We start from the raw sequence: 27,390 nt of genomic DNA, 5'->3' as shown, positions 1-27,390 counted from the left end.
AAGTGTAGGGCGTCAGTGCTTTCAGTGGTCGACCGTCCAACTGCTCCAACTGGAGAAGATTGTGGCTTCCACCGAGGTAACCCTAGGAAGACAGAACAATATCAGTGTTAGGGAAACTAAAACTAGCTTCAGGTTATTTTGTGTGAAAATGCAAATAGTTATTATATGAGATTTTTTAGATTCATCTTAACAGATGGTGACCCCAGCTAGGAGCAGAGCGGTGTCCTAGGTCTCGTCTTCCTTTCGTCCTTCTTGCAAACCAAGTCATTTGCCCGGGTGTCGTAGCACATGGTCCCCTTCGTGATTCTGCTCCGGTAGTTCTCCTTCTGTTTCTCCTGCGCCTTGTCAATGTTCAGTCTCAACTTGATTGATAACAGGAATGAATGCAATTACATTTCATATTACAAATACATTTCTTAAATATCTCTGGGAGGGCCAGAAAATAAATTAAGAGCGGACAATAATTTTTACCTGGTCAAAAACCTCCACATCCTTCTCAGTCCATGTCTCAACTTCCACCACATCAGGTGGGGTTTCCGTGATCTGAAAGTACGTTATATATTAATATCAATAGACAAACACCACTAAGTCAATCTTGGATGAACTGTGGGTTGAAGATGTCCATCATCGCCTTGGAGGTGGCCTCGCCAGTCTCGTCCTTGATGGGTATCATACAAAACAAAAATCTATTTTTCGTTCCAAGCACCCTTTTAATGGGTTACAGAAGGGAATTTAGAGTTAAGCACGTAGTCTTCATTTACTGACCTTAATGGGTATTGCCTCCACCCATTTGGTAAAGTGATCAGTCGCCATCAGAAACCAGCTGTTGCTTTTCCTGGATTTCGTGAAGGGTCCGATGAGGTCCACCCCTAACATTCAAAGTGATCCGATGAGGTCCACCCCTAACATTCAAAGTGGTCCGATGAGGTCCACCCCTAACATTCAAAGTGATCCGATGAGGTCCACCCCTAACATTCAAAGTGGTCCGATGAGGTCCACCCCTAACATTCAAAGTGGTCCGATGAGGTCCACCGCTAACATTCAAAGTGGTCCGATGAGGTCCACCGCTAACATTCAAAGTGGTCCGATGAGGTCCACCCCTAACATTCAAAGTGGTCCGATGAGGTCCACCGCTAACATTCAAAGTGGTCCGATGAGGTCTACCCCTAACATTCAAAGTGGTCTGATGAGGTCCACCCCTAACATTCAAAGTGGTCCGATGAGGTCCACCCCAAACATTTAAAGTGTTCGAGAGAAGACTACTTTATTCTTACCCGTATCTGTGTCATACAGAATACAGATTTTCATATTTGTAAGAATACTGACACACAATCTATAATATTGAACTCTGCTGTAGTCAAGTAAAGCAAACATTGCAAAATAACTTTCTCAGTTTCCCTCTCTCCATCTTTCACCATTTCTTCCTCTCCCCCTGTCTCTGTCTGTCTAGCGAAGACACCTAGTTAAGGGCATTTGGAAATCCCATTATTTCTTATACTTATCCATTTGATTGATCATGATTAATTTATAGCTAGATACCTCAATATGACAGACAACTACATCACTGGAGGCTGCTGAGGGGAGGACGGCTCATAATAATGGCTGGAATGGATTCGATGGAAAGGTATCAACCACATGGAAACCACGTGTTTGATTCCAGACATTATGAGCCATTTATGCTATAACCATTGGCATTTCAAAATCATTGGATTGTATGAGAGACAGTCTGTCAAAACATGAAATTAAATCAATGTGTCACGCCCTGACCATAGAGAGCCCTTGGATTCTCTATAGTGGTTTCGGTCAGGGTGTGACTAGGGGGGTGTTCTAGAATGTGTATTTCTATGTTGGTGGTTTTGTATGGTTCCCAATTAGAAGCAGCTGGTAATCGTTGCCCCTAATTGGGGATCATATTTAGGAAGCCCTATCTCCCACCTGCTTTGTGGGATATTGTGTTAGGGCACTATGACTTCACGGTCTTTGTAAGTGGTGTTTCTAGTTTGACTTTGTAATAAAAAGATGTGGAACTCAATGCACGCTCTTGGTCCGCTCATTTTGAAGAACGTGACACAAAGTTTAATGGTCAAGTACACCGTTTTGTTTTGATGCTACCTTACATCCACTGTTTTTACAAGACAACCCCCCCCCCCCACCAATATTCAGATTGAAAAAGTAATTTTAAATCAAATCAAATTGTATGTCACGAATACAACAGGTGTAAGTTCGACTTTAAATTCATTCCCCATAGCCAGCAACTTTCTTAGTGCAAAGGTTTCATGTTCAGATCTCATCACGGACAACTTTAGCATTTTAGCTAACTTTGCAACTACTTACTTACTTACTGCGCCGAATACAACAGGTGTAGGTAGACCTTACCGTGAAATGCTAACTTACAAGCCGTTAACCAACAATGCAGTTCAATAAATAAAGTTTCGAAAATATAAACTAAAGTATAAAATAATTAGTATTTCAGAGTACTTCCATTCTGGTTTGAAATACAGTCAGTGTATTTTAACACTTACATTGGGTTTATATTCAAAGACCAGATCTCAGTGTATGTGTACTACTTAGCATGGCTATACTATTTTAACAGTGTACAGTTTTGTTGGTTTCAGTCAAACTCACCTGGGGCAACTTTAGAGCAGGCTCAACTCACCCGACAGTGCTCAGTGCAATTGCCCCAGGCAATAGGGCAACCCTTAAGGTCCCTGTTACAACTAGGTTCCAGAGTTTTACCAGGTTACCATTAGGATGCCACCTCTGAGATGTGTGTGATGTCTGACGTGTGTGCGGACTATGCACACACACACAAGCACAATCTCTTACAACCATATCTCTCTATTTTTCTGTCTCTGTCTCTCTCTCGCATACACACGCACACACCGTTTTTTAAACAAATGATTTGTCTATCGTCTCTTTTCTGTATTTGTATAATTGCAGTGGCACGTGAAATAGCGAAATTGATGAATAGCCTCCTAGATAGTCAGATAATAGATAATGTCTCTAGTTGACATATAGGCTCACTCTTCAAATTTGGAAATTATTTGGATCCATTCACACCGCCAGGAAATGTGAGGAGGAACCTGCTGACCAGTGGTGACCAACTGCGACGAGCCCTGGATTGGATGACAGCAGCCTACGATGATGTGTAGATGAGAGAGAGAGACCTCAGACAATAAAATGCAATGGCCAAATGAAGAGGAAATGAGCCAGTGTGATCCAGCGATTTCACGCGGCGTTTTTTTTTATCCAATCAATATGATGATGAAAAGGATAAGGAGAAGAATAGCGTCTTTGTTACGACACCAACATAAGGATAGCCTGATGGTTGCAAATGGTTACGTTCGCACAGCCTGAGCTATATAAGCTAGAGAAGATCATATCATTAATCGACATTGCGAGCCATGAAATGACATAACGTCTAGGCCTGTATGCTGTAATACATAATAACGTCAATGATGATCATTTTTCACTAAAAGGACTGGATTTGAAAGCTGCAGCACTAGGGAATATCACAGCGGAAATTACATTCAACTCAAAATAACGGATGGAGGAGCGCATGCATGAATTAACGGAGCGGAGAAACTCAGCGGCGATATTAAAGAGATGAAACACCTTTCGTTCTCTCTTTATGTACTCAACCAGTCCGCGGGGGAGAGGTGAGAGACAACCAGGAGCAGCCGATGATCGGAGAGAACAGCGGCCACAGCGCAGCGGCAGGCATCCGGGACAGTGATAACTCAGAGAGAGCGCTGTTTACTGTCATCTGAGATCTGGCTCCGGACCAGCGGTGAGGCATGGGCTGCGCTCCCAGCATCCACGTCTCCCAGAGCGGCGTGATCTACTGCCGAGACTCGGACGAGTCCAACTCTCCGCACCAGACCACCACTATATCCCAGGGCACCGCGGCCACCCTCCATGGGCTGTTCATCAAGACGGACGCGGCCGACACCATCCCCTCGGTAATCACTTACCAGACCAGGCAGTCCCGGAACAAATCTCACGGAGAGAGGAGAGAGAACAGCGGGGGACACATCTGCATCGAAGCCGAGACACAGACCAGTCACACCAGTGGCAAGGTAGATAGGGGTTTGCTTTTTCACAATCACAAGGAATGAATCAAGATATTCAGAAGGCCATTATATTCTAGTGTCTTATCAAGTATCTGCTTTAAAACCAATTATACACGAATCTCATTCTGTCTTGCATGGGGGATAGCTAGTCTGATATCATTCATGAATAATGTGATTGTTTGTTTTGTGTTCATGGAATTTATTATGATTGTTTGTGATCCATCAGCGTGTTGAGGTAGAAAGATATAAATAGCGTGCGTTGGTTTGGGGCATAGCCCAGACATATCCTAGGAAGCTGGAAGGATTAATCATGCATTCATAGAAGATTGTGATGGAAGTTCTGGTGTCATAAACACAACTTTTTTTTTTTTGAAGGGTTGGGGTTAGGGTGAGTGAGTGAGTGGGTGAGTGGGTGAGTGGGTGAGTGAGTGAGTGAGTGAGTGAGTGAGTGAGTGAGTGAGTGAGTGAGTGAGTGAGTGAGTGAGTGAGTGAGAGTAGCACCATGGTGAAAGTGTAGTCCAGATAATGAACTTTATAATTTAACTGATTGTTCAAAAATAGTTTAGTGACACTTGAACCATCTGGGTCTCAGTCATGTATCATAAAGCACTTTGGGTTGCTGATAAGTACTATGTACACATGTACAAATGTATAGGTGTACATGCAGTGTACAACCAGGCTAATTGATAAAAATAAAAAATATATATTTTTACCTTTTATTTAACTAGGCAAGAACAACAACAGGTTAAGAACAAATTCTTATTTTCAATGACAGCCTAGGAACAAGGGGCAGAATGACAGATTTGTACCTTGTCAGCTCGGGGATTTGAACTTGCAACCTTCCAGTTACTCGTCCAACGCTCTAACCACTAGGCTACCCTGCTGCCCCAGCTTATTTTTTGAAGGGTTGGGATTAGGGTGAATCAGACTGACCGATTCATTGACTGACTGACTAACAGACTGATATTGCTCATCTCTAATGTCATCAGTTTGAGACAGTGCTATGTAGGCCATATGACAGAGTGGTCACAAACCTCACACAGTAACATCCCACTATGGCCAAAAAACTTAATGGCCTTTATATAACTGTATCATGAGTTGAGGAGAGATGAGGGAGAGGGATAGAGATGTAAGAATGTCGTCTATCTTCCTCTCTCTTTCTTTCTCTCTCTCTCTCTCTCTCGCTCTCTCACTCTCTTCCTCTCTCTCACACTCTCTCTCTCTCTCTCTCACACTCTCTCTCTTCCTCTCTCTCTTCCTCTCTGTCTCGCTCTCGCTCGCTCTCTCTTTCTTGATCTCTCTCTCTCTGTCTTCTTGGGATGAGAAGGTATCATTGATGCTATTGGTCACCAAAACCCGGCTGTGTGTCTGTGTCTTGTTGTGTTGCTACAGTGGTTGTTTACCCAGGCGGACAGGGCAGAGCAGGGTTGTGATGTGAACAGTGTGAACAGTCACATGTGAGAGGGCTGATCATGTTGCCCTGTACTCTGTATATTCTCTCCTCCAGGGCTTCTCACACAGCCTGTGTCGTCAGGCCATCTGGCAGAGTATTTTTTGTTACAGGCCAGCACTAACAAACCTAATTCAAATAATCGAGGTCACAACGGAAAACGCTGATTAGTTGATTTTTTTTAACAGGTGTTGTAGCTTGTGTGTGTGTACACGGTGTGTAACACATTTTTGTTTACTTTTCTTAATATCTGCATAAGTAATGACTCTTGGTATTTTGGGTCATGACCTCTGTCTCAAGTACAACATATCACTAACACAAACCCTCCATAGAACTCAGCTAGATCCCCATCACTTTCCCAACCATCTCGTTACCTTTTTCATGAATTATGTTTTTTTTCTAAATTACTTGTCTTTTTTGTTGTTGCTTTAAAGATTCTTTATGTAATGAATAGCGCTATATAAGTTGAATCAATAATTCTGTAGTATTATTAATTCAAGAGGCTTTGCAATCAGAACATGTTCCACCAAATAAGAAACTGTTAGAGAGAGGCCAAATCAACATTGTAATCATTCTAGTGTGGACATAGTTGTCATTGTCCACAGGTCAGACTCAGAGGCGTGTCATATGCATCTCAATGTAGAAGAAGACAAAGAGATTCTTCTGCACACACGCACGCACACACACACACACACACACACACACACACACACACACACACACACACAGAGCCACTCCACTTGAAGTGATTCCAGTTTTAGCTTAGGAAAGCATGGCGAGTGCCCTTTGTCTCAGCAATTAATCAGACAAGTAGGACCTGTATTCTGTGTGACAGACAGACAGACAGACAAGGAGGAGAGAATTAAAAGGCTGACACTGGATAGAGAGAGAAAGAGAGGGAAAAGAGGCAGACTATTCAGAGAGAAATGTATGTGTGATATATGATGTATGTGTCTGTGCTTCTAAAGAGCTCTTGTACTACAAATGTTCTAATTCCAACCTCAAAATGCATGTTTATCATTATCATCCAAACCACTCATTATTTACACACTGCCATGAGTATCGTCATCATCTCTGATTGTGTAGCCCCACACACACGCACACGCACACGCGCGCACACGCACACACGCACACGCACACACACACACACACACACACACACACACACACACACACACACACACACACACACACACAGAGCCACTCCACTTGAAGTGATTCCAGTTTTAGCTTAGGAAAGCATGGCGAGTGCCCTTTGTCTCAGCAATTAATCAGACAAGTAGGACCTGTATTCTGTGTGACAGACAGACAGACAGACAAGGAGGAGAGAATTAAAAGGCTGACACTGGATAGAGAGAGAAAGAGAAGGAAAAGAGGCAGACTATTCAGAGAGAAATGTATGTGTGATATATGATGTATGTGTCTGTGCTTCTAAAGAGCTCTTGTACTACAAATGTTCTAATTCCAACCTCAAAATGCATGTTTATCATTATCATCCATACCACTCATTATTTATTCACACTGCCATGAGTATCGTCATCATCTCTGATTGTGTAGCCCCACACACACACACACACACACACACACACACACACACACACACACACACACACACACACCCAGACCCTGGTCACCCCAGTCACAGGGTCCTGTGAACAAAAACTAGAACTTCTGAGAAGCTAATGTTATGGGGGGCCCTTCTGGACAAAGTCTACCAACTATATGAAGGCCATTAAATTAGGCCTATTATGAAATAGATGTCCTTTAAGGGGGGTTCAAATAAATTAAGTTCAAAGACCTATACAGAAAAGAAAATCATATGTTTATTTATTGGGGTCATATGTGTCATAGAGCAGAGAGTTAGTTGTTTTTTGTGCACTGGATCTCAGTGCTTTGGCTCCTTCTAACCATCTGGGGAGAGGTTGAGAGGTGGAAAGAAGTGTGCTTGTTGGTATTAAGCTTTAGGTGAAAGATGAACACACACTAATATTCATCAAAAGGACTGCTATGGTGATAAGGGTGTGTGTCCGTGCATATATTCTGTTTGTGTGTGTGTGTGATTTGGTTTTACTATCCTTGTGGGAACCAGAAGTCCTCACAAAGATATTAAAACCAGTAACATTTGGACAAGTGGGGACATTTTGCTGCTCCCCACAAAGAAAAAGGCTATTTTAGGCTTAGGGGTTAGGTTTAAGGTTAGGGTATAAATTAAGGTTAGGGTTAGAATGAGGGTTATGGTTAGGAGTTAGGGTTTGGGGTTAATGTTAAGGGTTAGGAGTTAGCAGTTAGGTTTAGGGTTTGGGGTTAAGGTTAGGATAAGGGTTAGGGTTAGGAGTTAGAGTTAGGTTTGGGGTTAAGGTTAAGGGTTAGGGTTAGGTTTAGGGTTAGGAGTTAGGGTTAGGTTTGGGGTTAAGGGTTAGGATTAGGAGTTAGGGTTAGGTTTGGGGTTAAGGGTTAGGAGTTAGTTAGGGTTAGGTTTGGGGTTAAGGGTTAGGAGTTAGGGTTAGGTTTGGGGTTAAGGTTATGGTTAAGGGCTAGGAGTTAGGGTTAGGTTTGGGGTTAAGGTTATGGTTAAGGGTTAAGGGTTAGGAGTCAGGAGTTAGGGTTAGGTTTGGGGTTATGGTTAAGGGTTAAGGGTTAGGAGTCAGGAGTTAGGGTTAGGTTTGGGGTTAAGGTTAAGGGTTAGGGTTTGGGGTTAAGGTTATGGTTAAGGGTTAGGAGTTAGGGTTAGGTTTGGGGTTAAGGTTATGGTTAAGGGTTAGGAGTCAGGAGTTAGGGTTTGGGGTTAAGGTTAAGGGTTAGGGTTTGGGGTTAAGGTTATGGTTAAGGGTTAGGAGTTAGGGTTAGGTTTGGGGTTAAGGTTATGGTTAAGGGTTAAGGGTTAGAAGTTAGGAGTTAGGGTTAGGTTTGGGGTTAAGGTTGGGTTAGGAGTTAGGGTTAGATTTGGGGTTAAGGTTAAGGGTTAGGAGTTAGGGTTAGGTTTGGGGTTAAGGTTAAGGGTTAGGAGTTAGGGTTAGGTTTGGGGTTAAGGTTGGGTTAGGAGTTAGGGTTAGATTTGGGGTTAAGGTTAAGGGTTAGGAGTTAGGGTTAGATTTGGGGTTAAGGTTAAGGGTTAGGGTTTGGGGTTAAGGTTATGGTTAAGGGTTAGGAGTTAGGGTTAGGTTTGGGGTTAAGGTTAAGGGTTAGGGTTTGGGGTTAAGGTTATGGTTAAGGGTTAGGAGTCAGGAGTTAGGGTTAGGTTTGGGGTTAAGGTTAAGGGTTAGGGTTTGGGGTTAAGGTTATGGTTAAGGGTTAGGAGTCAGGAGTTAGGGTTAGGTTTGGGGTTATGGTTAAGGGTTAAGGGTTAGGAGTCAGGAGTTAGGGTTAGGTTTGGGGTTAAGGGTTAGGGTTTGGGGTTAAGGTTATGGTTAAGGGTTAGGGTTTTGGGTTAAGGTTAAGGGTTAGGGTTTGGGGTTAAGGTTATGGTTAAGGGTTAGGAGTCAGGAGTTAGGGTTAGGTTTGGGGTTAAGGGTTAGGGTTTGGGGTTAAGGTTATGGTTAAGGGTTAGGGTTTTGGGTTAAGGTTAAGGGTTAGGGTTTGGGGTTAAGGTTATGGTTAAGGGTTAGGAGTCAGGAGTTAGGGTTAGGTTTGGGGTTATGGTTAAGGGTTAAGGGTTAGGAGTCAGGAGTTAGGGTTAGGTTTGGGGTTAAGGTTAAGGGTTAGGAGTTAGGGTTAGGTTTGGGGTTAAGGTTAAGGGTTAGGGTTTGGGGTTAAGGTTATGGTTAAGGGTTAAGGGTTAGGAGTCAGGAGTTAGGGTTAGGTTTGGGGTTAAGGGTTAGGGTTAAGGTTATGGTTAAGGGTTAAGGGTTAGGAGTCAGGAGTTAGGGTTAGGTTTGGGGTTAAGGGTTAGGGTTTGGGGTTAAGGTTATGGTTAAGGGTTAAGGGTTAGGAGTCAGGAGTTAGGGTTAGGTTTGGGGTTAAGGGTTAGGGTTTGGGGTTGAGGTTATGGTTAAGGGTTAAGGGTTTGGGGTTAAGGTTATGGTTAAGGGTTAAGGGTTAGGAGTCAGGAGTTAGGGTTAGGTTTGGGGTTAAGGGTTAGGGTTTGGGGTTAAGGTTATGGTTAAGGGTTAGGGTTAGGGTTAGGTTTGGGGTTAAGGGTTAGGGTTTGGGGTTAAGGTTATGGTTAAGGGTTAAGGGTTAGGAGTCAGGAGTTAGGTTAGGTTTGGGGTTAAGGTTAAGGGTTAGGGTTTGGGGTTAAGGTTAAGGTTATGGTTAAGGGTTAGGAGTCAGGAGTTAGGGTTAGGTTTGGGGTTATGGTTAAGGGTTAAGGGTTAGGAGTCAGGAGTTAGGGTTAGGTTTGGGGTTAAGGGTTAGGGTTTTGGGTTAAGGTTAAGGGTTAGGGTTTGGGGTTAAGGTTATGGTTAAGGGTTAGGAGTCAGGAGTTAGGGTTAGGTTTGGGGTTATGGTTAAGGGTTAAGGGTTAGGAGTCAGGAGTTAGGGTTAGGTTTGGGGTTAAGGTTAAGGGTTAGGAGTTAGGGTTAGGTTTGGGGTTAAGGTTAAGGGTTAGGGTTTGGGGTTAAGGTTATGGTTAAGGGTTAAGGGTTAGGAGTCAGGAGTTAGGGTTAGGTTTGGGGTTATGGTTAAGGGTTAAGGGTTAGGAGTCAGGAGTTAGGGTTAGGTTTGGGGTTAAGGGTTAGGGTTTGGGGTTAAGGTTATGGTTAAGGGTTAGGGTTTTGGGTTAAGGTTAAGGGTTAGGGTTTTGGGTTAAGGTTATGGTTAAGGGTTAGGAGTCAGGAGTTAGGATTAGGTTTGGGGTTATGGTTAAGGGTTAAGGGTTAGGAGTCAGGAGTTAGGGTTAGGTTTGGGGTTAAGGTTAAGGGTTAGGAGTTAGGGTTAGGTTTGGGGTTAAGGTTAAGGGTTAGGGTTTGGGGTTAAGGTTATGGTTAAGGGTTAAGGGTTAGGAGTCAGGAGTTAGGGTTAGGTTTGGGGTTAAGGGTTAGGGTTTAGGGTTAAGGTTATGGTTAAGGGTTAAGGGTTAGGAGTCAGGAGTTAGGGTTAGGTTTGGGGTTAAGGGTTAGGGTTTGGGGTTAAGGTTATGGTTAAGGGTTAAAGGTTAGGAGTCAGGAGTTAGGGTTAGGTTTGGGGTTAAGGGTTAGGGTTTGGGGTTGAGGTTATGGTTAAGGGTTAAGGGTTAGGGTTTGGGGTTAAGGTTATGGTTAAGGGTTAAGGGTTAGGAGTCAGGAGTTAGGGTTAGGTTTGGGGTTAAGGGTTAGGGTTTGGGGTTAAGGTTATGGTTAAGGGTTAGGGTTAGGGTTAGGTTTGGGGTTAAGGGTTAGGGTTTGGGGTTAAGGTCATGGTTAAGGGTTAAGGGTTAGGAGTCAGGAGTTAGGTTAGGTTTGGGGTTAAGGGTTAGGGTTTGGGGTTAAGGTTATGGTTAAGGGTTAGGAGTCAGGAGTTAGGGTTAGGTTTGGGGTTATGGTTAAGGGTTAAGGGTTAGGAGTCAGGAGTTAGGGTTAGGTTTGGGGTTAAGGGTTAGGGTTTGGGGTTAAGGTTATGGTTAAGGGTTTTGGGTTAAGGTTAAGGGTTAGGGTTTGGGGTTAAGGTTATGGTTAAGGGTTAGGAGTCAGGAGTTAGGGTTAGGTTTGGGGTTATGGTTAAGGGTTAAGGGTTAGGAGTCAGGAGTTAGGGTTAGGTTTGGGGTTAAGGTTAAGGGTTAGGAGTTAGGGTTAGGTTTGGGGTTAAGGTTAAGGGTTAGGGTTTGGGGTTAAGGTTATGGTTAAGGGTTAGGAGTCAGGAGATAGGGTTAGGTTTGGGGTTAAGGGTTAGGGTTTAGGGTTACGGTTATGGTTATGGTTAAGGGTTAAGGGTTAGGAGTCAGGAGTTAGGGTTAGGTTTGGGGTTAAGGGTTAGGGTTTGGGGTTAAGGTTATGGTTAAGGGTTAGGAGTCAGGAGTTAGGGTTAGGTTTGGGGTTAAGGGTTAGGGTTTGGGGTTAAGGTTATGGTTAAGGGTTAAGGGTTAGGGTTTGGGGTTAAGGTTATGGTTAAGGGTTAAGGGTTAGGAGTCAGGAGTTAGGGTTAGGTTTGGGGTTAAGGGTTAGGGTTTGGGGTTAAGGTTATGGTTAAGGGTTAGGGTTAGGAGTCAGGAGTTAGGGTTAGGTTTGGGGTTAAGGGTTAGGGTTTGGGGTTAAGGTCATGGTTAAGGGTTAAGGGTTAGGAGTCAGGAGTTAGGTTAGGTTTGGGGTTAAGGGTTAGGGTTTGGGGTTAAGGTTATGGTTAAGGGTTAGGAGTCAGGAGTTAGGGTTAGGTTTGGGGTTATGGTTAAGGGTTAAGGGTTAGGAGTCAGGAGTTAGGGTTAGGTTTGGGGTTAAGGGTTAGGGTTTGGGGTTAAGGTTATGGTTAAGGGTTAGGGTTTTGGGTTAAGGTTAAGGGTTAGGGTTTGGGGTTAAGGTTATGGTTAAGGGTTAGGAGTCAGGAGTTAGGGTTAGGTTTGGGGTTATGGTTAAGGGTTAAGGGTTAGGAGTCAGGAGTTAGGGTTAGGTTTGGGGTTAAGGTTAAGGGTTAGGAGTTAGGGTTAGGTTTGGGGTTAAGGTTAAGGGTTAGGGTTTGGGGTTAAGGTTATGGTTAAGGGTTAGGAGTCAGGAGATAGGGTTAGGTTTGGGGTTAAGGGTTAGGGTTTAGGGTTACGGTTATGGTTATGGTTAAGGGTTAAGGGTTAGGAGTCAGGAGTTAGGGTTAGGTTTGGGGTTAAGGGTTAGGGTTTGGGGTTAAGGTTATGGTTAAGGGTTAGGAGTCAGGAGTTAGGGTTAGGTTTGGGGTTAAGGGTTAGGGTTTGGGGTTAAGGTTATGGTTAAGGGTTAAGGGTTAGGGTTTGGGGTTAAGGTTATGGTTAAGGGTTAAGGGTTAGGAGTCAGGAGTTAGGGTTAGGTTTGGGGTTAAGGGTTAGGGTTTGGGGTTAAGGTTATGGTTAAGGGTTAGGGTTAGGAGTCAGGAGTTAGGGTTAGGTTTGGGGTTAAGGGTTAGGGTTTGGGGTTAAGGTTATGGTTAAGGGTTAAGGGTTAGGAGTCAGGAGTTAGGGTTAGGTTTGGGGTTAAGGTTGGGTTAGGAGTTAGGGTTAGATTTGGGGTTAAGGGTTAGGGTTTGGGGTTAAGGTTATGGTTAAGGGTTAGGAGTCAGGAGTTAGGGTTAGGTTTGGGGTTAAGGGTTAGGGTTTGGGGTTAAGGTTATGGTTAAGGGTTAGGGTTAGGAGTCAGGAGTTAGGGTTAGGTTTGGGGTTAAGGGTTAGGGTTTGGGGTTAAGGTTATGGTTAAGGGTTAAGGGTTAGGAGTCAGGAGTTAGGGTTAGGTTTGGGGTTAAGGTTAAGGGTTAGGGTTTGGGGTTAAGGGTTAGGGTTTGGGGTTAAGGTTATGGTTAAGGGTTAGGAGTCAGGAGTTAGGGTTATGTTTGGGGTTAAGGTTAAGGGTTAGGGTTTGGGGTTAAGGTTATGGTTAAGGGTTAGGAGTCAGGAGTTAGGGTTAGGTTTGGGGTTAAGGTTAAGGGTTAGGGTTTGGGGTTAAGGTTATGGTTAAGGGTTAGGAGTCAGGAGTTAGGGTTATGTTTGGGGTTAAGGTTAAGGGTTAGGGTTTGGGGTTAAGGTTATGGTTAAGGGTTAGGAGTCAGGAGTTAGGGTTAGGTTTGGGGTTAAGGTTAAGGGTTAGGGTTTGGGGTTAAGGTTATGGTTAAGGGTTAGGAGTCAGGAGTTAGGGTTAGGAGTCAGGAGTTAGGGTTATGTTTGGGGTTAAGGTTAAGGGTTAGGGTTTGGGGTTAAGGTTATGGTTAAGGGTTAGGAGTCAGGAGTTAGGGTTAGGAGTCAGGAGTTAGGGTTATGTTTGGGGTTAAGGTTAAGGGTTAGGGTTTGGGGTTAAGGTTATGGTTAAGGGTTAAGGGTTAGGAGTCAGGAGTTAGGGTTAGGTTTGGGGTTAAGGTTAAGGGTTAGGGTTTGGGGTTAAGGTTATGGTTAAGGGTTAGGAGTCAGGAGTTAGGGTTAGGTTTGGGGTTAAGGTTAAGGGTTAGGGTTTGGGGTTAAGGTTATGGTTAAGGGTTAGGAGTCAGGAGTTAGGGTTAGGAGTCAGGAGTTAGGGTTATGTTTGGGGTTAAGGTTAAGGGTTAGGGTTTGGGGTTAAGGTTATGGTTAAGGGTTAAGGGTTAGGAGTCAGGAGTTAGGGTTAGGTTTGGGGTTAAGGTTAAGGGTTAGGGTTTGGGGTTAAGGTTATGGTTAAGGGTTAGGAGTCAGGAGTTAGGGTTAGGTTTGGGGTTAAGGGTTAGGGTTTGGGGTTAAGGTTATGGTTAAGGGTTAAGGGTTAGGAGTCAGGAGTTAGGGTTATGTTTGGGGTTAAGGTTAAGGGTTAGGGTTTGGGGTTAAGGTTATGGTTAAGGGTTAGGAGTCAGGAGTTAGGGTTAGGTTTGGGGTTAAGGTTAAGGGTTAGGGTTTGGGGTTAAGGTTATGGTTAAGGGTTAAGGGTTAGGAGTCAGGAGTTAGGGTTAGGTTTGGGGTTAAGGTTAAGGGTTAGGGTTTGGGGTTAAGGTTATGGTTAAGGGTTAGGGTTTTGGGTTAAGGTTAAGGGTTAGGGTTTGGGGTTAAGGTTATGGTTAAGGGTTAGGGTTAGGAGTCAGGAGTTAGGGTTAGGTTTGGGGTTAAGGGTTAGGGTTTGGGGTTAAGGTTATGGTTAAGGGTTAAGGGTTAGGAGTCAGGAGTTAGGGTTAGGTTTGGGGTTAAGGTTAAGGGTTAGGGTTTGGGGTTAAGGTTATGGTTAAGGGTTAGGGTAAATTGGATTTTGAATGGGAATACATTTAAATCGCCACAAGTATAGTAAAACAAACGTGTGCATGTGTTTGTGTGTGCGTGTTAAAATGCCCTCACCCAGCAGTAGCAGCAGTCAGATGATTCTGAGTGTATGACTATAACTGGTTGTTCTTTATGGGACAAGACTGTGGAAAATTGCTCTGCTGTGTTTAGGGAATTAACCCTCATTGTATTCCCAATTCCTGGTTCCTCTGTTACTTCACTTCTGTGAATTACTGGGACAATTTATAAACGTTCTTGGTCTCTAATGCTTAATTCATACTGTGGTCTCATTAGGACTTACTACATGTTGATAAGTGTCTTGTTTCATGCAGACCATGTAGAGTGTTATCTAAGTGTGTCCAGGCCGTACTTCCCCGTGTTAGATCACACTGCATGGTAAGAAGACATTGGATAATGTTACTTCCATTATGGCTCAAAGTCTGTTCATCATGATGAAGAACATGAACTGATAATGAGAGACTTTTAATCATATTAGAATAAAATAGAAATATTCAGTGCTTCATTTCAACATGTGGTGAGAAAAACTGAAATTTTACGAACCAGTTGTTAACATTGTTACAGAAGCGTATTCTCTGCTTTACAGAAGCCTAAGATATTGGTCATATATTTCTATAGAAATGGAAGGTATGGTTGGTTGGTAGCTGATACTGTAGTTAGAGCAGGTAAACCCATAATGAGCAGTATGTACTGTATGTAAGTTACTCACTGAGTCTCACTGCATTTGTTTTCTGTTGTTCAACTGAATGTTGTCCTGAATGCAGAAATAGAGAGATGTGTACCCGTTGTTCAACTGAATGTTGTCCTGAATGCATAAAGAGAGAGAGATGTGTACCTGTTGTTCAACTGAATGTTGTCCTGAATGCAGAAAGAGAGAGAGATGTGTACCTGTTGTTCAACTGAATGTTGTCCTGAATGCAGAAAGAGAGAGATGTGTACCTGTTGTTCAACTGAATGTTGTCCTGAATGCAGAAAGAGAGAGAGATGTGTACCTGTTGTTCAACTGAATGTTGTCCTGAATGCAGAAAGAGAGAGAGATGTGTACCTGTTGTTCAACTGAATGTTGTCCTGAATGCAGAAAGAGAGAGAGATGTGTACCTGTTGTTCAACTGAATGTTGTCCTGAATGCAGAAAGAGAGAGAGATGTGTACCTGTTGTTTTGACATGTGAAATGTGACCTAGGTATCTCCCTTTCCCTGTTATGCTTATGGACACACACACATACACAGGTAGATGGTACTCTTGCGTTCTCTGTTACAGTATGTACCTGACCTCTTCTACATTCAGGACAGACAGACAGACAGGCAGGCAGGCTGGCAGAGGCAGGCAGGCAGGCAGGCAGGCAGGCAGGCAGGCAGGCAGGCAGGCAGGCAGGCAGGCAGGCAGAGGCAGGCAGGCAGAGGCAGGCAGGCAGGCAGGCAGGCAGGCAGGTCTCAGCTACCAGGTGGTCTGATGAAAGGCTAAAAGAGAATTTGAAGTGAAAAGGATGCAAGAGTTTTTTGTTTTTGTGTGAGAGAGTGTGTGTGCACGTGTCGTATAATGTATATGTATGTGTATTAAGGGGTTAGCTAATGTATCTGAGAGCTTTCAGGGTGCCATAGTCTTTTATCTGAGCCAGAGCTGCAGCACACACAGACACACACACACAGCACTGTGGAAGAACATAGGCCATTGTTAGCTGTGGTGCATACTGAGAGAGGGGAAATGATTGGACACTACGTGAAAAGAGAGAGACCGAGAGAGAGAGAGGTAAAAAAAATAGGACAGGAACGGAAAGAGAGAGGGAGACATAGAGAGGAGGGAGGGAAGGATGGTTTTAAAAAAAAAGAGAGGTCGTAAAGAGTTTTATGCTCTAAGCCGTCACTGCTTCAGGCTCTCTATACACCCATCTATGCCCCTCACCGTCCTGCTACACCTACATAGTTCAGGCTTTCTATACACCCATCTATGCCCCTCACCGTCCTGCTACACCTACATAGTTCAGGCTCTCTATACACCCATCTATGCCCCTCACCGTCCTGCTACACCTACATAGTTCAGGCTTTCTATACACCCATCTATGCCCCTCACCGTCCTGCTACACCTACATAGTTCAGGCTTTCTATACACCCATCTATGCCCCTCCCCATCCTGCTACACCTACATAGTTCAGGCTTTCTATACACCCATCTATGCCCCTCACCGTCCTGCTACACCTACATAGTTCAGGCTTTCTATACACCCATCTATGCCCCTCACCGTCCTGCTACACCTACATAGTTCAGGCTTTCTATACACCCATCTATGCCCCTCACCGTCCTGCTACACCTACATAGTTCAGGCTCTCTATACACCCATCTATGCCCCTCACCGTCCTGCTACACCTACATAGTTCAGGCTTTCTATACACCCATCTATGCCCCTCACCGTCCTGCTACACCTACATAGTTCAGGCTTTCTATACACCCATCTATGCCCCTCACCGTCCTGCTACACCTACATAGTTCAGGCTCTCTATACACCCATCTATGCCCCTCACCGTCCTGCTACACCTACATAGTTCAGGCTTTCTATACACCCATCTATGCCCCTCACCGTCCTGCTACACCTACATAGTTCAGGCTTTCTTTACACCCATCTATGCCCCTCACCGTCCTGCTACACCTACATAGTTCAGGCTTTCTATACACCCATCTATGCCCCTCCCCATCCTGCTACACCTACATAGTTCAGGCTTTCTATACACCCATCTATGCCCCTCACCATCCTGCTACACCTACATAGTTCAGGCTTTCTATACACCCATCTATGCCCCTCACCGTCCTGCTACACCTACATAGTTCAGGCTCTCTATACACCCATCTATGCCCCTCACCGTCCTGCTACACCTACATAGTTCAGGCTCTCTATACACCCATCTATGCCCCTCCCCATCCTGCTACACCTACATAGTTCAGGCTTTCTATACACCCATCTATGCCCCTCACCATCCTGCTACACCTACATAGTTCAGGCTTTCTATACACCCATCTATGCCCCTCACCGTCCTGCTACACCTACATAGTTCAGGCTTTCTATACACCCATCTATGCCCCTCACCGTCCTGCTACACCTACATAGTTCAGGCTTTCTATACACCCATCTATGCCCCTCACCGTCCTGCTACACCTACATAGTTCAGGCTTTCTATACACCCATCTATGCCCCTCACCGTCCTGCTACACCTACATAGTTCAGGCTTTCTATACACCCATCTATGCCCATCACCATCCTGCTACACCTACATAGTTCAGGCTTTCTATACACCCATCTATGCCCCTCACCGTCCTGCTACACCTACATAGTTCAGGCTTTCTATACACCCATCTATGCCCCTCACCGTCCTGCTACACCTACATAGTTCAGGCTTTCTATACACCCATCTATGCCCCTCCCCATCCTGCTACACCTACATAGTTCAGGCTCTCTATACACCCATCTATGCCCCTCCCCATCCTGCTACACCTACATAGTTCAGGCTTTCTATACACCCATCTATGCCCCTCCCCATCCTGCTACACCTACATAGTTCAGGCTCTCTATACACCCATCTATGCCCCTCACCGTCCTGCTACACCTACAGAGTTCAGGCTCTCTATACACCCATCTATGCCCCTCCCCATCCTGCTACACCTACATAGTTCAGGATCTCTATACACCCATCTATGCCCCTCACCGTCCTGCTACACCTACAGAGTTCAGGCTCTCTATACACCCATCTATGCCCCTCCCCATCCTGCTACACCTACATAGTTCAGGCTCTCTATACACCCATCTATGCCCCTCACCGTCCTGCTACACCTACATAGTTCAGGCTTTCTATACACCCATCTATGCCCCTCACCATCCTGCTACACCTACATAGTTCAGGCTTTCTATACACCCATCTATGCCCCTCACCGTCCTGCTACACCTACATAGTTCAGGCTTTCTATACACCCATCTATGCCCCTCACCGTCCTACTACACCTACATAGTTTGAGGTTTTCTATACACCCATCTATGCCCCTCACCTTCCTGCTACACCTACATAGTTCAGGCTTTCTATACACCCATCTATGCCCATCACCATCCTACTACACCTACATAGTTCAGGCTCTCTATACACCCATCTATGCCCCTCACCATCCTGCTACACCTACATAGTTCAGGCTTTCTATACACCCATCTATGCCCCTCACCGTCCTGCTACACCTACATAGTTCAGGCTTTCTATACACCCATCTATGCCCCTCACCGTCCTGCTACACCTACATAGTTCAGGCTTTCTATACACCCATCTATGCCCATCACCGTCCTGCTACACCTACATAGTTCAGGCTTTCTATACACCCATCTATGCCCCTCACCATCCTGCTACACCTACATAGTTCAGGCTCTCTATACACCCATCTATGCCCCTCACCGTCCTGCTACACCTACATAGTTCAGGCTTTCTATACACCCATCTATGCCCCTCACCGTCCTGCTACACCTACATAGTTCAGGCTTTCTATACACCCATCTATGCCCCTCCCCATCCTGCTACACCTACATAGTTCAGGCTCTCTATACACCCATCTATGCCCCTCCCCATCCTGCTACACCTACATAGTTCAGGCTTTCTATACACCCATCTATGCCCCTCACCGTCCTGCTACACCTACATAGTTCAGGCTCTCTATACACCCATCTATGCCCCTCACCGTCCTGCTACACCTACATAGTTCAGGCTCTCTATACACCCATCTATGCCCTTCCCCATCCTGCTACACCTACATAGTTCAGGGACCAGAGGAGGCACAGCGACAGAGACGGGGACAGCGACAGGGACAGAGATGCGGACAGGAACAGAGACAGGCACGGAGACGGGGACAGCGACAGGGACAGGGGACAGGAACGGGGACGGGGACAGAGATGGTGACAGGAACGGGGACGGGGACAGAGATGGGGACGAGCACAGAGACAGGCACGGAGACGGGGACAGAGATGGGCACAGAGAAGGGGACAGAGACTGGGACAGGGCACAGAGACCTAATGAGCTCATTGTTGGTAATAATCACCATACAACATTGGCCATACATCAGATCCTAACTAACATCCAACAAACACAAACAACCCCTCATCAATCTGATGTGACCGCAGCAAACCAGAGCTGGCCCCACTCAACTCTGTAAGGGGGGCCAAATGGGACAATTAACTCACAGCTAGTGAGTCATTGAGCTGTGATGATGATGACATAAGCAGTTAATGACTGATGTCCAAAGAGGCACAGAGACAGATATGGGTCATTTTGACATTCTGCATATGTAGAGACTTGTCAACTTGATCATTATTGGGTGAGGTATTGGTGTGAGATGTCATTGCCTGTGATGTGATGTACTGTACATGTCATTTTTGAAGCTGCGTTAGCTACAGTCTATCAACAGTGTTAGTACTGCTCCTCACATGGCATTACTGACATACACCTGTCTGTCTGCATCCAGCCAGTACAGCCCTTAATACTCTGTAAATAGGCTTGTAATGGACCTGCTCTTGCTGCGTCACTAATACGTTGTGTGTGTGTCTGAGTGTGGAACATCCTAAGCCGCTCTGTTAGTCAACAGTTCAGTAGCCAGAAATCCTTCCTGCTAGGTGATAGAGTAACAGGGTTCAGTAAGCTACAGAAGGTTTTCCCGGGAGTGTGGAGCTTTTGTCTTTTACTGAGGAATACCTGCCTATGCATTTACCTACAGTATGGAGTATTAATGGGTTGAGACCATCAGAGAGAGAGAGAGAGAGAGAGAGAGAGAGAGGAGGAAAAGCAATAGCAAGAGAGAGGTGCAGGGCATGTATGGTACTCGAAGGAGAGGGTAAAATGGTAAGCAGTGCTCTGTTTCTCTGTTTTCTACATTTCAGTTTTTACTTCTGCTCTCTCTTTGTTTACTCTTGGTGTTCATTGTTTTCTTTAAACATGAACTCATTCTCTCTCTCTCTCTCTCTCTCTCTTCTCTCTCTCTCTCTCTCTCTCTCTCTCTCTCTGTGTTCTAGGTATCAGCCACAGAAGAGTGTGTAGGACCTATGAGACTGACCCAAGAACCTATTCAGGTAAAACTGCACTCTACATTGTATTTCTCCTGATAATAGCATGCTCCAGTTTAGTGCCCACTCTCTGTCAATTATCAGGAGTCTGCTGTATTTGGTTATGCATTCAGTGAAGTTACATGTTCAGGGGTAGAGCCCATCGTGGGCAGTTTCTCTCTTCTTCAAGCTACAAGAGGCATTGGAGTGGTGGCCATTTTGATTGGCACGGAACAGGATGTGATTAGGAAGCCTAATCAGAGTAATTTGCTATAATGACTTTTGGGGCCTGTAATTTTTAATTTAAATTTCAGTTGTTTGGCATGCTGTTGCTCAGAGCTGCTAACAACCAGTCATTGTTAGTGTTCATAATCCCAGAATAAAACTGGGAAATCAAAGCATAAATGCATAAAACAACCAGACCTGGTATTGGCATGTACAGTGCCTTGCGAAAGTATTCGGCCCCCTTGAACTTTGCGACCTTTTGCCACATTTCAGGCTTCAAACATAAAGATATAAAACTGTATTTTTTTGTGAAGAATCAACAACAAGTGGGACACAATCATGAAGTGGAACGACATTTATTGGATATTTCAAACTTTTTTAACAAATCAAAAACTGAAAAATTGGGCGTGCAAAATTATTCAGCCCCCTTAAGTTAATACTTTGTAGCGCCACCTTTTGCTGCGATTACAGCTGTAAGTCGCTTGGGGTATGTCTCTATCAGTTTTTCACATCGAGAGACTGAAATTTTTTCCCATTCCTCCTTGCAAAACAGCTCGAGCTCAGTGAGGTTGGATGGAGAGCATTTGTGAACAGCAGTTTTCAGTTCTTTCCACAGATTCTCGATTGGATTCAGGTCTGGACTTTGACTTGGCCATTCTAACACCTGGATATGTTTATTTTTGAACCATTCCATTGTAGATTTTGCTTTATGTTTTGGATCATTGTCTTGTTGGAAGACAAATCTCCGTCCCAGTCTCAGGTCTTTTGCAGACTCCATCAGGTTTTCTTCCAGAATGGTCCTGTATTTGGCTCCATCCATCTTCCCATCAATTTATCCATCTTCCCTGTCCCTGCTGAAGAAAAGCAGGCCCAAACCATGATGCTACCACCACCATGTTTGACAGTGGGGATGGTGTGTTCAGCTGTGTTGCTTTTACGCCAAACATAACATTTTGCATTGTTGCCAAAAAGTTCAATTTTGGTTTCATCTGACCAGAGCACCTTCTTCCACATGTTTGGTGTGTCTCCCAGGTGGCTTGTGGCAAACTTTAAACAACACTTTTTATGGATATCTTTAAGAAATGGCTTTCTTCTTGCCACTCTTCCATAAAGGCCAGATTTGTGCAATATACGACTGATTGTTGTCCTATGGACAGAGTCTCCCACCTCAGCTGTAGATCTCTGCAGTTCATCCAGAGTGATCATGGGCCTCTTGGCTGCATCTCTGATCAGTCTTCTCCTTGTATGAGCTGAAAGTTTAGAGGGACGGCCAGGTCTTGGTAGATTTGCAGTGTCTGATACTCCTTCCATTTCAATATTATCGCTTGCACAGTGCTCCTTGGGATGTTTAAAGCTTGGGAAATCTTTTTGTATCCAAATCCGGCTTTAAACTTCTTCTCAACAGTATCTCGGACCTGCCTGGTGTGTTCCTTGTTCTTCATGATGCTCTCTGCGCTTTTAACGGACCTCTGAGACTATCACAGTGCAGGTGCATTTATATGGAGACTTGATTACACACAGGTGGATTGTATGTATCATCATTAGTCATTTAGGTCAACATTGGATCATTCAGAGATCCTCACTGAACTTCTGGAGAGAGTTTGCTGCACTGAAAGTAAAGGGGCTGAATAATTTTGCACGCCCAACTTTTCAGTTTTTGATTTGTTAAAAAAGTTTGAAATATCCAATAAATGTCGTTCCACTTCATGATTGTGTCCCACTTGTTGTTGATTCTTCACAAAAAAATACAGTTTTATATCTTTATGTTTGAAGCCTGAAATGTGGCAAAAGGTCGCAATGTTCAAGGGGGCCGAATACTTTCGCAAGGCACTGTATATGAAAATACTCAAATACACTCCTATGCATTAAATAACCCAGGTATTTGAAATCCTTTTTGAAATAAGTAGTTGAAAATACTTTGAAATAGTAGGCTATTTATAGGAAATTATTTAAAAATACTTTCAATAGAAGTAGTTGATTCCGACCACATTATTTGAAAATACTAAAATATACAGAAAATAAGCAAATAACACATAATCAAATACATATATTTGAAGCCACGTCTGTAAACAAGTCCCACTAGGCACCCACTGGTTAAATCAACGTGTGAAATAGACGTTGAATTGTCGTCTGTGCCCAGTGGAGTATCTCTGTCTACATAAAATGTGACTGTGTCTGTATCTCTATGGGATGTGATTTAGCTGTATCTGAATGGGATGTGATCTATCATTGCATGGTGTTTTTAAGGACACACCACATGACACAACATGGCATAAGGACAGCGCATTTATATAACACTTTGAACCTAATAGAAGTGTGTGGGTGGAGGTTCTAGTGTCCAGGCCTTGTGTAGAGAGTTGAGACAGGTTTTTAGTTGTACAGTGACCAGCTGCTAGCTGGGGTTAATGATGTGGTTGGGGCATGTGTGTCCTGTGGATTGGGATTAAGGCAGTGTGAGCATTTTAGAAGGCCAGATTAGCTCCCAGGCTCCTTATACTGTTGTGTAACTAAGGAAAGGGAGAGTTAGTTACTCAAGGTCAGGGGTGTGTTCTGTTTGTTGTGGAACAGTTCATCTAGACATAGGTCTCTGTTTTTTACCTTCTTTGTCATTGCACTTGATTGAGAAATGGAATAGTCCCAAAAGTGCAAACCTCACCCATCATCTGGCCGGCTTAATCAAACACTCAAAAGTATTTGAAAGAAAGGTCATACTGAAATGCTCTACCCCACATCCATTCCTCTTTATTGTGCCAAATAAAACTCATCCAAACCTCATCCATCCCTACAGCCCTCATTAAAACCTCATATCCAGCCCTAGTCCATTCTTCTCTATCAGGCTGTGTAAGAGCGTCTGCAGGAGGCCCCATACAGTCCTCAACACACGCTCCATAAAAACATTGAACTACTCTCCTAAAGCAGTAGAGCACACACACACGAAGAGTCACGCACACACACAGACACACGCAAGGGAGCACACGCACACACAGTGACACACGCAAGGGAGCACACGCACACACACACAGTCACACACTTTACTGTACTCCCTCCTTCCTTTCTACCTCCCTCCCATTAGAACAGACAGAGAAAAAGAGATGAAAAGAGAAAGAGAAAAACTCTTTGGAAGAGAGAGTTCCATGCTAAAAGTTTCCTCCTGACGTTGACCATTTCCTCTGAGCCCTGGAAAGACTCTGTAGCTCCAAATCGTTTTATCTCTGGCTCCTTCATTTCTGCACACTGTCACAGTACTTTGCCTATATCAGAGAAATGATTTACCAGAGGGCTCAGAGGGTGTACTGTAGTTGACTATAGGCTGTATAAGACAGTAGCCCGGCATTTCCCAAACCATTGGTCGCAACACCATACGGGGTTGCCTTATTTGAAAATGGGATCAGGAGAGAATCTCTGAAAATTACAATAATTGCGCTTGGTTCATAGAACCGGGGTTACATCAGTAACCTCCAATAGCCGGAAGATGCGGTTGTAATAAACAGTGGTTTCTGTTTTATTCCTACAAATGTGAGTCTTTTGAATGGTTTAACTTTTTACTGCAGTGGGTTAAATCAGGGTCACACAGAGTGATTCTTGGTAGTCTTAAACAAATCTACTTTGAAACTAAAGTATACACGTCACACACATGGTTATGGGCTTAAAAAGAAGAAGAGACCTGTACCATGTCAGATATAGAGTTGAAATTTATTTTGAGTTTGTATCCCAATATTACACTTTATACACTGTACATCACAGAAGACTGAAATATAATAAAACCGTTTGACATATAAACACCAGATTTTCAGCGTACATTTAATTTTTTACATCACTATTTTTACATGGTGGGGTCGCACATTTAAAAAAAATCAAAATCGAGTCGCGGGCCAACACATTTGGGACCCCTGCAGTAGTGCTCTTACTTTGGACTGGGAATTTAAGAAACCATATCGAGAAACACAGCCACCACTTGAAAACACAGGGGAAGCATTTGCATAGTGTTTTGGAGGTGAGGAGTAAACCATGCCTATTAGGAATGATCCATTGATCGATCCATCAGATTGATGACTTGGAAAGGAGATGAAGGAGACATAGTGGGTCTCTATAAAGTAGAATCTTAATTTGAGACAGTTTGCTACAGTAGGAAAGTAATCCTGCAGCAACAGGAAATGTGAATTATTGTGTGGATTATAATTAATGGACATTTTTGTATGCATTGGTTCTACACCAAGAGGAGTCACACTAGCAAGACTTGGTCTAAAGCCAGTCAGCTAGATGTTGCCTACCTCTCTCTCTCTCTCTCTCTCTAGGAGCCTCAGCCTCCTGTCTGTTCAGCCTCCTGTCCGTTCCGTTCCCATCCCTCGATCTGTCTGTCTGGCCATGGGTGTGCAGAGATGGAGGCTTAACCTCTGAACTGTGATTGGCTGAGTCAGCATGGTAGAACAGTTAGGAGTAGAGGCCCATCTCTCTGCCTGTCCTGCCCTGAGTGTAACAGTGTATAACAGTGTGTCCTCTGTAGCTTAGTTGATAGAGAGCATGCCGCTAGGTTCGATTCCAGGGAAAGTCCATAAGTAAAATATATACATGCATGACTGTAAGTCGCTTAGGGTGAAAGCTTCTGCTAAATGACATAAACTCAGCAAAAAAGGACACTTTTTCAGGACTGTCTTTCAAAGATAATTTGTAAAAATCCAAATAACTTCACAGATCTTCATTGTAAAGGGTTTAAACACTGTTTCTCATGCTTGTTCAATGAACCATAAACAATTAATGAACATGCACCTGTGGAACGGTCGTTAAGACACTAACAGCTTACAGACGGTAAGCAATTAAGGTCACAGTTATGAAAACGCAGGACACTAAAGAGGCCTTTCTGACTCTGAAAAACACCAAAAAAAAGATGCCCAGGATCCCTGCTCATCTGCGTGAACGTGCCTTAGGCATGCTGCAAGGAGGCATGAGGACTGCAGATATGGCCAGGGCAATAAATTGGAATGTCCGTTCTGTGAGACGCCTAAGACAGCGCTACAGGGAAACAGGACGGACAGCTGATCGTCCGCACATCAGAACATCACACCCCTCGGGACAGGTACAGGATGGCAACAACAACTGCCCGAGTTACATCAGGAACGCACAATCCCTCCATCACCGCAATAGGCTGAGAGAGGCTGGACTGAGGGCTTGTAGGCCTGTTGTAAGGCAGGTCCTCACCAGACATCACCTATGGGCACAAACCCACCGTCGCTGGACCAGACAGGACTGGCAAAAAGTGCTCTTCTATGAGTCGCGGTTTTGTCACAAACAGGGGTGATGGTTGGATTCGTGTTTATCGTCGAAGGAATGAGCGTTACATATCTCCCTCACTAGCTTGAAACACCAGCTGTCAGAGCAGCTAACAGATCACTGCACATAGCCCATCTGTAAACAGCCCATCTACCTACCTCATCCCCATACAGTATTTATTTATCTTGCTCCTTTGCACCCCAGTATCTCTACTTGCACATTCATCTTCTGCACATCTATCACTCCAGTGTTTAATTGGTATATTGTAATTACTTCGCCACCATGGCCTATTTATTGCATTAACTCCCTCATTTGCACATGCTGTATATAGACCTTTTCTACTGTATGTTTGTTTATTCCATGTGTAACTCTGTGTTGTTGTATGTGTCGAATTGCTATGCTTTATCTTGGCCAGGTCGCAGTTGCAAATGAGAACTTGTTCTCAACTAGCCTACCTGTCACAGCTGTTGAAGGAAGAACTGGACCAAGGTGCAGCGTGGTGCGCGTCCATACTTTTAATAGTAGATGTCACCAACAAAACAATAAACTATACCAAAACAAACCGTGAAGCTTAAGGCTATGTGCCATCAAACAAAGTTCCCACAAACACAGGTGGGAAAAAGGGTACCTAAGTATGGTTCCCAATCAGAGACAACGATAGACAGCTGTCCCTGATTGAGAACCACACCCGGCCAAACACATAGAAATAGAAAATCATGGAAATACAAAACAGGCCCCGGACTGGGCACCCTCGCTGCGGGCCCCGGAGTGGGCACCCTCGCTGCGGGCCCCGGACTGGGCACCCTCGTTGAGGGCTCCGGACTGGGCACCCTCGTTGAGGGCTCCGGACTGGAGAGCGTCGCTGGAAGGTCCGGGCTGGGCTCAGCCACAGGACTAACCAGGCTGGGGAGACACACAGGAGACCTGGCTCTGGGGACAGGTACAGGACTCACCAGGCTGGGAAGACATGCAGGAGGCCTCTTCCTTGGCCGAGGCACCGGATACACTGGCCGTGGAGGTGCACTGGCGGTCTCGAGCGCAGAGCTGGCACCACCCGTTCTGGCTGGATGCCCGCTTTCACCCGGCAAATGCGGGACGCTGGCACCGAGCACACCGGCCTGTGAATGCTCAGCCTCGACACAGTGCGCATCACCCCATAGCACGGAGCCTGACCAGTCACATGCTCACCACGGTAAGCACGGGGAGTTGGCTCAGGTTTCCAACTTGACTCAGCCACACTCCCTGTGTGCCCTCCCCCCACACACATTTTTTGGGGGGCTGCCTCTCGGGCTTCCTTGCCAGCCGTGTTCCCTCGTAACGCTGCCGCTCTGCTTTCGTCGCTGCCTCCACCTTCCTCAATGCTTCCACCTGTTCCCAAGGAAGGCGATCCCTTCCGGCCAGGATCTCCTCCCATGTCCAGGATCCCTTGCCGTTCGGGATATCCTCCCATGTCCATTCCTCCTTTTTACCATGCTGCTTGGTCCGTTGGTGGTGGGAAG

At 44.8% G+C, this 27,390-nt stretch overlaps 1 protein-coding gene across 2 annotated transcripts in view; it reads left to right on the top strand.

The window, feature by feature from the left end:
- The window catches only part of pde8b (phosphodiesterase 8B), a 106,979-nt gene that overhangs the window by 15,428 nt on the left and 64,161 nt on the right, over positions 1 to 27,390 (top strand). The window contains exons 1-2 of one of the 2 annotated variants that reach the window (XM_036977077.2): positions 2,749 to 4,079; positions 20,369 to 20,425. In XM_036977077.2, coding sequence (XP_036832972.2) covers positions 3,798 to 4,079; positions 20,369 to 20,425 — 339 coding nt within the window. In that variant the 5' untranslated portion in view covers positions 2,749 to 3,797. Of the gene's footprint in view, positions 1 to 2,748; positions 4,080 to 20,368; positions 20,426 to 27,390 lie in introns of those variants that run through there. The other variant, XM_036977078.2, reaches the window with a different exon arrangement.

The sequence above is a fragment of the Oncorhynchus mykiss genome, chromosome 5 (assembly GCF_057628025.1).
Source record: "Oncorhynchus mykiss isolate SJ-2025 chromosome 5, ASM5762802v1, whole genome shotgun sequence".
NCBI classification, from domain to species: Eukaryota; Metazoa; Chordata; class Actinopteri; order Salmoniformes; family Salmonidae; genus Oncorhynchus; species Oncorhynchus mykiss.
The sequence above is the reverse complement of the archived record's forward strand: the minus strand, read 5'-3'. Positions and strand labels throughout refer to the sequence as shown.